This window comes from Apium graveolens, chromosome 8 (genome assembly GCF_009905375.1).
Source record: "Apium graveolens cultivar Ventura chromosome 8, ASM990537v1, whole genome shotgun sequence".
Lineage (NCBI taxonomy): Eukaryota > Viridiplantae > Streptophyta > Magnoliopsida > Apiales > Apiaceae > Apium > Apium graveolens.
Window position 1 is genome coordinate 179620344 of NC_133654.1, and position 11217 is coordinate 179631560.

The 11217-nt window shown below is 39.1% G+C and overlaps 1 protein-coding gene across 1 annotated transcript; it reads left to right on the forward strand.

The window, feature by feature from the left end:
- Window positions 1–9038: 9038 nt before the first annotated feature.
- Window positions 9039–10573, forward strand: LOC141680172 (uncharacterized). The gene is made up of 2 exons (XM_074486470.1): window positions 9039–9540; window positions 9591–10573. The coding sequence occupies exons 1-2, from the start codon at window positions 9039–9041 to the stop codon at window positions 10571–10573; spliced, it is 1485 nt and encodes a 494-aa protein (XP_074342571.1).
- The last annotated feature ends 644 nt before the right edge of the window (window positions 10574–11217 follow it).

An 11217-nucleotide genomic window follows, 5' to 3' on the forward strand; every position in this document is an offset into this window, starting at 1 on the left:
GCTTCTGATCACAACTAGGTAGTGGCGGCGTCATGGTCATGCTGTGATTATGCCACGGTTTATTGCTAAACCCTTTAGTCGCTTTAGATAAAGTGAATTAAGTAGAACATTGTGATATCGAGGACATCCTATTAAAAATGTACTACTGGAAATGGACCATTTCGTTTAGTCACAAAGGGCATCCACTTCCTTTTCTGGACTTATATATTTGTAATATGTGCAACTTAATAAGCTAATTATCTTTGACAATGGCAAGAAGCAAATTTGAAATTTGAAGGGCATGCTGGTGACTTTCTTTTATCACAAAAAGTAGCCAGTTTGTTTTATTGTGAGGTAGGTCTAAAAATGTTCTTACAGCTATAGATCTTGAAGAGAATATGTACAGTGTGGATGTTTTCACAACAGTCTCTCTCTGTTGTTGACACTGATTTATTAAGGTACTAACGATAAGAATTTTTTGTTTTCGTTGTTCCAATCCAGATTGGCGCTGTTTATCTTTGTGCGTTTCCAATCCAATTTAATCATCCATAGCAGCACTGATTAGATTTAGGAACCACTAAGGAAAATGTAGGTGCATTTTCTCTTGTTAGTCTTGAAGAGAGAACTCAAATTGCTTGCTGTGTAAAGAACTCTTTGTTATTATCCCTCGGTTTACTCCTAAATTCATAACCTATTAGCAGTAGGTGAATCATTCTTGCATATTTACTATCAAGCTGGACACTAAATAAAAGGCCCGGCATTTTCTTCAATTCCGCCTTTACGATTTGAGAATCTCACTACATAGGGTATTCAAGCAGTACTAACAATACCAAAATACATCTGTAATAATCTTATCATTATCATGACACAGTGATGTGTAAAATAATATTTAACCGCAAATGCACGGTGCAAGGTGGCAAGTGGGTCGTATCCACAAGGATACATGTTCTATGAATTTCAACTCAATTACTGTAGATTGTTTCAAGGACAAATCGATTATAAAGATTTTAACTAATTAATAACTATGACTAAATTAACACTAATTAATTAGACGCTAAATAAGAATTTAAAAACCTAGGGTAATTAGGTCCATCATGCTTATAAATAACCGGCTTCTAAACTGCAGCAATAAATGTGATCACATAACTAAAGTATGTTAATCTCTCCCGAGCATTAACACTCTCGAAATATTACATAATTTATCACTTTTAGTAATTTAATTAGTTAGGTAATTAGAACAATTGTTAATCTCTCTCGAGTATTAACGCTCTCAGAAATCCAGTGATGCTCCCGCTCTCACTTTCAATTCTGCTAATTGTATGTATACCTCTAGTGAGTAAAATCTCTCGATCTATTACTCTTATTGCATAAAATTAATTCATGATATCGGGCGATTACACAAATTAATAAGAAAACATAATCAATTAGAATTAATCATAATCAATCAAACCACTGTAAAAATCATGCCCGTATTATCATGCAAACATGGCTTCCCCTTTGTGCCCTAGAAACGACTACTCACTAATGGTTAAACAAGTAAAACAATTAATACAATAAAGAAGCATAATTAAACTAATAAGAACACACAAGAAAATCAGATAAAAAAACCTGTAACATTCAATCTTGTCACGAGACCAAAATCCATGGCTTTCTTTTATATAAAACCCTAACTATTGCTTCTACTCTACAATAATATGTCTCTAATATGTCTAAACTCCAATAATAAAATCTGATGTCTTGTCTCATAATAAAATTATTTTCTTATTTATAATAAAATTACAAGTGAGAGTTCTAGACTGAATAGGATCCTGTGATAAAAATTCGTAGATGTCTATTCTCTCCAGTTTCTGGGATGCTCTAGTTGTATTCTCTTTACTAGACCATCTCTGAATTAAAGAGAATTCCTTGGGCTTCGCGTGGACTATAAGATCGTCAAAAACGGACTTCTGAATCTCTAGATACGGCCCAAACAATATTTGTAGCCCGTGTAATCTAATATTACGAATTTTCTTCTATTTTCACTTAAAAATAGGACTTTTTGCTCCAAATCCTTCCAAGTATAGAATTTCCTTGTATCATATATTAAAACATTAAAACTTATTAAATAAATATCCAAATCAATGCAAAACAGAATTAATATGATAATAAAATCATATATAATATTTATATATATATATATAAATATATTCTATCAAACATCCCCACACTAAGCATTTGCACATCCTCGGACAAATAAGTGAAATAAAAACTAAGTCCTAACTAACTAAAATCACTTTCTTGGATGACACGATTGCATTGACCATATGCAACAAGCCGTTAAACCCTTAGGCAGCCCTAATAGGACAAGTGTTGTCTCGTGAAGGTTTATAGTGAATTTACCTACAAAATTCATTTTTTTCCTGCCAAATCTCAAGTATGCAACATCTCATAGCACTTCACACATGTAAGCTGCAATTACACAATTTCGACAGTCTTTCTAATTCGCACATCATTTATACACAACTATCCAAGTACGCACACATTGTCTAGATAGACAAAAATAACAAGAAATAGACATCAAAATCGCTTTTAGTATGTAACATGCAATGGATATGAAAAGCTCACACAACTCTCAAATCACACAAGTGTATAGGCTAAGTGTATTCGCTCAAGTTCAATCAATAAAGACACGCGCTACTATAAGCTTGGTTGTCAACCAAATCTCCACTAATTTGAATATATGCATGCACAAATCAAAAGGTATTTGTTAAATGTTGTAACATGGCTAAGGTCAAGGGTAGGAAATCAAGAAAAAGGCTAACAAGCGGTTAACTTGATAAACTAATAGATCAAAATGTTCATTATTAATTAAGCACTCAATATGAAATTTTGATCATGTAAAAGCTGAGCGAACTCTCACAAATATTAAGCCCAAGCACATATTATAATGTACCTTCCCACTTTACCTTCCCACTTCATATTGCACAACCCAGTGAACACAAACTCTACTTCATCTTCTCTTTGTTTTTTCTTCTTTTTCAAAGTTCAAGTATTTCTCCAGTAACCAAGGGCAGTGAAAAGTCACCAAGAAAAATAAGAGTTATAGGTTGATCCCCCTTAACTTCTAGTACAATGCACTTAGTACCAGCACATGCACATGGATCGTCCCTTTCATATAAAATTACACTTGCCACCCAATGGTCTCAAAGGAGTACTTAACCTTTTTTCTTTTTTTTTCTTTTCCTTTTTTTTCCAAGTTGATACCCACTAATTTTTCACACTTTAACAAAAAAATCCCCACACTATGTATCACCAACCCTCAAATGAATCAAAATGCTCTACTAGTAAATCAAGATACGAAAGAACAAGTAGGTTTAAGAATTTAGAGTGGTTATATATCAAAAGAACGGATTAAAAGCTTAAAGGGGTTTTATAGGGATAATTCAGGGGTACTGTTTATGATAAAATATGGTTAAGTCCTAGTGCCTTTATCATTTTCATGCATACACATACCACGTAGTCTCAACAAAGTTTAAAACAAGTTCTAGAGTGACATATTTCATGATGAACAACACACAACAATAAAATCCGATTGATATAAGATGTATCAATCACAAATTAGGCACAAGATCTCACAAGGTGAAAGCATGCTTCAGTACTTACTAAAATTGACAAAGACGCATCTCAAGTTTTAGAATTTCGCAAGCATGTAAAAGTAGGGATGGAAAAATAATCCGATCCGACGGATATCCGATCCGAAACCCGAAAATTTGGATTTACCAAACCCGATTTTTTGGATTTGGATATGGATTTAATTTTTAAACTCGAAAATTTTTGGATTTGAATTTGGATATTAGGTATACCGATCTGAAACACGATCCGAAATCCGAAACTCTGTCCAAACCCGATCCAAACCCGAAATCCGAAAAAACACGAATTATTATGTATATATATTAATTATATATATAATATTATAATTTTTTTTATCGTAGGTAACCTGCAGCTGCTACCTCCGGTGCGCACTGGGTAAACCCTACGGGTTCACGCAATAGCCTGCAAACCACGTGAACCAAGGTAAATCTCATTTAAGCGACATACCTAAAGTATGTTAATCTCTCCCGAGCATTAACACTCTCAAAATATTATACAATTTATCACTTCTAGTAATTTAATTAGTTAGGGAATTAGAACAATTATTAATCTCTCTCGAGTATTAACGCTCTTAGAAATCCAATGATGCTCCCGCTCCCACTTTCAATTCTGCTAATCGTATGTGTGTCTCTGGTGAGTAAAATCTCCCGATCTATTACTCTTATTGCGTAGAATTAATTCATGATATTAGCCGATTACACAAATTAATAAGAAAATATATTCAATTAGAATTAACCATGATCAATCAAACCACTGTAAAATCATGCCCGTATTATCGTGCAAATATGGCTTCCCCTTTATGCCCTAGAAACGAATACTCACTAATGGTTAAACAAGTAAAACAATTAAGACAATAAAGAAGCATAATTAAACTAATAAGAACACGCAAGAAAATCAGGTAAGAAAACCTGTAACATTCAATCTTGTCACGAGACCAAAATCCATGACTTTCATCTCTGTATATAAAACCCTAACTATTTCTTCTACTCTACAATAATATATGTCTCTAATATGTCTAAACTCCAATAATAAAATCTGATGCCTTATATCATAATAAAAGTATTTTCTTATTTTAATAAAATTACAAGTGAGAGTTCTAGACCGAATAAGATTCTGTAATAAAAAATTTGTAGCTGTCTGTTCTCTCCAGTTTCTGGGCTGCTCTAGCTGTATTCTCTTTACTAGACCATCTCCGAATTAAAGAGAATTCCTTGGGCTTCACGTGGACTGTAAGATCGTCAAAATGGACTTCTGAATCTCTAGATACGGCCCAAACAATATTTGCAGTCCGTGTAGTCCAATATTACGGATTTTCTTCTATTTTTACTCCAAAATAGGACTTTTTGCTCCAAATCCTTTTAATTCTAGAATTTCCTTGTATCCTATAATAAAACATTAAAACTTATTAAACAAATATCCAAATCAATGCAAAACAGACTTAGTATGAGAATAAAATCATATAAAAATATATAAAAATATATTCTATCACGCAGACATAGTTATTGGCGCTAGAAATGGTTCTCCTTGAACTTTAATCACACATTTCTCTCGGAAGGAAGAGTAGGTTGAGCAGCATTGTTCAAGGGTGTGCCTGCTGCAACTCTTACGTACTCAGCGAACATATGTTTAGTCATCACACAGGGCCTTTGACGATAATAACTTTTTAATTTAGATGGAAAACAACAGTGGAGATTGTATTAATAACTTTTAATGATCATCGCAACGCAAAACTTTGTAAACCAAGAATGACTACGGCTTGATGATGCTTATTTGCTGCCTCTTATTCCACTTCATGCAAACCTCTGCCTTTTGTGGTGCAACTTAATACTATTCATACTAGGAATGACAAACTCCTTAATATGTGTAATTATTTGGTAATGCCTGTGGATTTGGAGGGTAGAAATTGACCAGGTCCCCTAGTAGCGGATGAGGTTCAGAAGTTCCTGTCAACTATCTTTTCTCCATGAGTGTAGATGAGACTTTTTGTGTTTGACGTTGCAGTTTTTTATGGTAACAAGTATTTGAGTATATGTTGGTAATGGGGTTTGCACTTTCAGTAATTTGAACATTATTTTCTCAGGGTCTCTCGTCCAAACTGCAAGTTAAAAAAGGGATCACCCTAAATATCATAATTTTGGAAAAAAAGTTTCAAAATCTCACACGTGCTGAAATATAAACCTTTCTATCATGCAAAAATATATTTTTATAAAATGTAATTTTGAAGTAGTTTTTTTTAAAAGAATTAAAATTAATTTTTGTTTTCATAAAAACGCATCTTGATGATGCGTGTATTGCATAAAGACATGTTTTAAATACGTGTATTCTCCTTAAACGCATATTTAGAATGCGTGGCTTGTGAGGCCAATTACAAGGCCCAACAAGGAATATAAATGAATGATGAACGTATAATTTTGTTGCATTTTTTCTTAATAATAAGAGAAATTTTATTGAATTATGATATTTTGAAGGGAAAATCGATTTTTTTATCACTCAACTATTTAGTTCTTTAGAAACCTACCACCCAACCTATATCTTTATTTTTTTTGTCACTAAAGTTACATTTCCTTTTCATTTTAAACCAGTCTGTTAACTTTGTCTAAAAAATGTTTATTTTATTATTTTATTTTGGTTAATCGTTCATTAATTTTAAAGTTATGAATGTATAAATTGTTCGATTTTGAATTCGCATGTATTTATATCGTGATTTTTGGGTTATAATTTTGTGTTCGCCGAAAAAGTAGACATCACTTGTTTTCTTCATTTTTTGAATGATTAAGTGATTATTTGTTAGTATAAGTTGGTGTAAAGTCTTGTAGGAGTGTATTGGTTCATATGTATTAAATTTTATTGAGCTTTGGGAACTCGACGGAATCATCGAGAAGCACTTTAGTTGTGATTGTTGTTACCAGATATGAATTTTTAAGTTTGTATAGAGTGATTTGGACTGAAAATTATATAAAATAGAGCCGATTTGACCATTAACTGGCTTGGCCGGAAAAATGATAGGTCGCCAGAATGGTGCCGATTTCTGGACTGCCCAGATTCCGACAGCTGTTTCTTCATTTTTCCGGTTGTTTTAACGGAAAGAAGTCAACCTTAACGGAATGAGGGTAAAATTCAATACAAAAAGTAACATTAGTGACAAAAAAAATAAAAATATAAGTTGGGTGGTAGGTGTTAAAGGAATAAATAATTTAGTGATAAACAAAATGATTTCCCCTATTTTGAAGTATCTATTTCCAAATTACGAGATTAAGGGCCATTTTTTTAATTGAAATTAAATTTTGACTTCTTATAACATATTTTACCTTTTCACAAATATAAAAATAACTTGTAGAGGAAATTTTTATGGAGATCGTAGAACTTAACTATTTCATAGACAATTTTTATGAAAACTAATATTTTATCTGATTTTGGAGATCATGTATGTTCTACAATCAACATAATATAAAATATATTATTTTTTGTGAAGAATTTTCTACAAATATAACTAATTTATTAAAATGGTTAAAGATCGTTTAAGTTCAATAAGTATTGTTATGCCCGCTTTCGGTCATGGGCGCTAAACAGGTCCCCATGGGTGCATTGAATAACTGGACTCTCATGTGTGGGCTAGAATCATGGATTAATATGACTTGGGCCAGCACATGCGGGCTGGGCTCGTGACATGCGAGTTGGGCTCATACTTGTAAGGTAGGCTCACACTTGCCATCTGGTGTCCACACGCAAGGTGGGCTTAGGTGTCCACACGCGAGGTGGGCTCATGTGACTTCACGCGAGATGGGCTCAGGTGACAGCACTCGAGCTGGGCTCGGTTGCCCACACGCGGGCTGGGCTCAGGTGCCCATACACGGGTTTGGCCCATGAGCCCACATCTTATGAAAACAGAGGTAACATTGTAGTATCGAAAAGAAAGGTGGTGCGGGCCGAGGTGACCAGAGCGGCCCGCATCGAAGGACTTTGTGTGCAACATGGAAAGTGACTCATAGATGACTGAGTCACTCGTAGATTTCGGGGCCGACACAGGTTATTCCTACAATTACGGGAAGAAATGCGGAGATACCACGAGATTGTAGGAAGCGTGTGGAGCCGGTCAAGATTTACGTGTGACTAATTGGCTGAAGGCCTGACTTTTATTGTGGGCTTGGACTGCACGGGTTGGAGAACCTTAACCCTAGCCTACCTGACTTATTCCCCAAGAAATACGTGCTTGATCCTTATAAATAGGGTACGTAGGCACTTATATGAGACATGAGTCGACACTTGATAGAGAATAACAAACCCTATTCTTTTTAAGGAGTCAACATACAAGATCAACCATCACCATACATAACCTTCCTCCGCCTTCAAACACCGTCCTTGATCCTTGTTCCGCCCATTAACCACCACAACACTGTTATACGAAATTCTCCCTATAATAATTGGCACTAGAAGGAGGGGCCTCATTCATCTTAGGGAGAAGAGATGACCAAAGAAGGCAAACAAGCGGTGACACCAGGGAGCGGGGGCAAGAAGAAGGACCAGAACGAGGTCGAGCACACGCCCCCAGAGAATAAGGCGCCACCTCCACCAATCGCAACCGTGGATGGGCAGGCGGTCATGACGTATCTCGAAGGGCTAGCTGATCAGATGAATCAGATCAACGCCCGGATGTCAAGGGTAGAGAGAAGCTCGGTCCAGAACGCCAAACGTAAGGTGCGCCACCTCAAGGTCTCTCAGCGTAGCTGGAAGGGCAAAGGTCCGCAAAAGAGGCTGATCCACGATTTTGATGGCGCGGCAACTGAGACCAAGCAGAAGAAAGAGACATCGCGTGAAAAGGAAGATATACCCCAAGGTCATGATGAGCGGGACAACCAGATCTCTAAGAGATCGGGGCAGAAGCCAGCTTCATTTGAGGCAAGGTCGACTAGCGTGCTAGACCGTGTGGGTAAAAAGCTAAGCGAGCATGACCTCAGGCTTAAGTTAGAGAATTGTAAGAAAGAGAGAGAAGAAAAAGAGCCTGTAGATCAGAGAGGCTCAAAAAGAGAATGCGCGGCGACCCCTCCGGAAAGACGTCAACACACCTCGCCTAGGAGGGAGGAGCGACGTAGGCGCAAAGACAATCATGAAGAGGAGTCGCAAGTGCGAGCCGGAGGAGGGGAACGCCGCGAGCGACCTCAGGGCTCACACCATTCGAGTAACGCGGGTGGTGACAGAGAAGGAGAAGTTGTTAGAGTAAGAGACCTGAGGAGGATCTTAGATGAGATGGAGCGAGAGAAGAAGGGGCCCCGACCTCAGCTGCCCCCTCTCCGTTTACGGCTACTATCCGATCATCCCCCATACCCCGGGTATTTAGGCACAACCCCGACCTTCTATTCAATGGCGAAGCCGACCCGGTGGAATACCTTATACAATTTAACACTGAGATGGAAGTCTATCAGGTCCCGGAGATGACCCGCTGCAGACTCTTCGCGGCATCACTTAGAGGTAGTGTCCAACAATGGTTCTCTAAGTTGGGGCCTGCTAGCATAAGGACATGGCGGCAATTGGAGGACCTGTTCGTCAGAAAATTTCAGTCCACTCTCCACTACTCACCTCCTGTGGCCACGTTAGCCAACATCAAGCAAAGGGAGGAGGAGTCCCTGGCAGAATACTTTCGTCGGTTCAACGCCGAAGTTTCCAAGGTGAGGGGGGCCAGTGAGGAGACCATCAAGAATTTCTTGATCGCAGGGTTGAAAGAAGATTCGAAATTCTGGAAGAGCCTCCAGGCGAGTGAGCCGAGAACCTTGGCTGAGTTCTATGAGCAAGCTGAACCCTTTAAGAGGGTAGAGAAGTCGATGAGAGAGCTGAAAATCAGTGAGAACTATCGAGATAAGAGAGACCAGTCCTCGAGCCCAGATGAAAGGAGGAAGACGTATTGGCGTAGCTCAAGCCCCAAAAAATCTGCCCGAGGTAAAGAGGCAAATAAAGATTCGGGGAGGCCTTATACAAGCAAATGGCAGACACACACCCCTCGGTAGCCTCTATCGACCACATATATGCTACCTATGCTAGGAAGGGGGTATTCAGGAAGGCAACCCCTCTCACAGACTATAACAAGAGGGATACTTCGAAGTATTACGCATACCACGAGGCCACGGGGCACGATACAGCTGATTGCAGACAATTGAGGGATGAAATCGAGACGTTGATAAGACAAGGGAAGCTTACAGAGTGGGTCGTCAAGGAAGTTCGAAAGTACATGACTGATTATCATATCGTCCATCCTCCACCCCCAGAAGACAAAGAGAGGGTACCCCGGGCTGGTAGCATTCATATTATTCTAGGCGGGTCTCATATTGGTGGAGACAGCCGGAAGGCGATGGACAGGTATGCCCGAGAAGCAAAGGACAAGCCCCTCACCAACGTCAACCATTTGAGGCAGAGGTCACCGGAGCTCTTCGAAAGGGAGGCTGATGACATCGTGTTTAGGGAGAACGATCTTAAATGGGTGCATTACCCTCATACAGATGCCCTGGTCATAAAAATGAAGATTGGGATGGTGAATGTTCACCGGGCAATGGTGGATACCGGGAGCTCGCCTGACGTTTTAACTTATGATGCCTACAAGAAGCTGGGATTGCTGGATAGAGAGTTAACCTCGACAGGGGGACACCTGTACGGGTTTACTGGAAACTCGATCGGGGTGAAAGGGACAATTTGGCTCCCGGTGACCATTGGAGAAGAGCCTTATGTGGCCACTCACTCAGATCGCTATGTTTACAGTAGTAGATCAGCTTTGTGCCTACAACGTTATAGTGGGCAGACCCCTTATGAGGGCAATGAGAATGGTGACCTCGATCCATCATATGACGGTAAAATTCCCAACCCCCACGGGGGTAGGCTTCTTGAAGAGCTGTTAATATTAATCGAGGGTCTGCTACAACCAGGCACTCAGGGTGGCCGAATCAGAAAATGCATCAAAGGAAATGGTCCAACCGGGTGAAGACGATGTCCTCATGGAAGAGGCAGAGGGTAGGAAGAGAGTACGTCCTGAGGGACACGAGACTTGTAACCTGATTTCAATCGAGGAGTTCCCCGAGAACTATTTCAAGCACATGGGGATTCAGGTGAAACCACGCCCAGGGGCCTTGCTGATGGAAGCCACTCAGCCTATCATGTTGATACAAGAAGGGACTGTGGAAGAGGCAAGTGATGAAGAAGAGAGCCCAGAACAAATCGCTGCAAGACTTAGGAAAAGGAAATGGGCACGCAAAGAAACGATAACAGCTATGGATCTGCCCAACGGAATCACTCGCACTGTCACTACGATCTCTGAGCACTTGATAAATCCGTCCCGAGCTCACCGCCCCGAGCTCGAGGATACGGAAGGCTTAACAATCACGGAAGTGGGAGAATCTAGTGAGGCTCGAGCAGACTTAGATCTGAGAATGCCCCCAATGATTGAGAGGGCTGGGGCCGCAGAAGATATAATCCTGATCCTAGTAGACCCAGATGATCCCTCAAAGGTACTCAGAATAGGCTCTAACCTAAGTCCTGACTTAAGGGAGGATCTAGCCCGCTTCCTGAGGGGAAATTTGGATGTCTTTGCATGGTCACACTCTGATATGATAGGGATTGACCCGAATA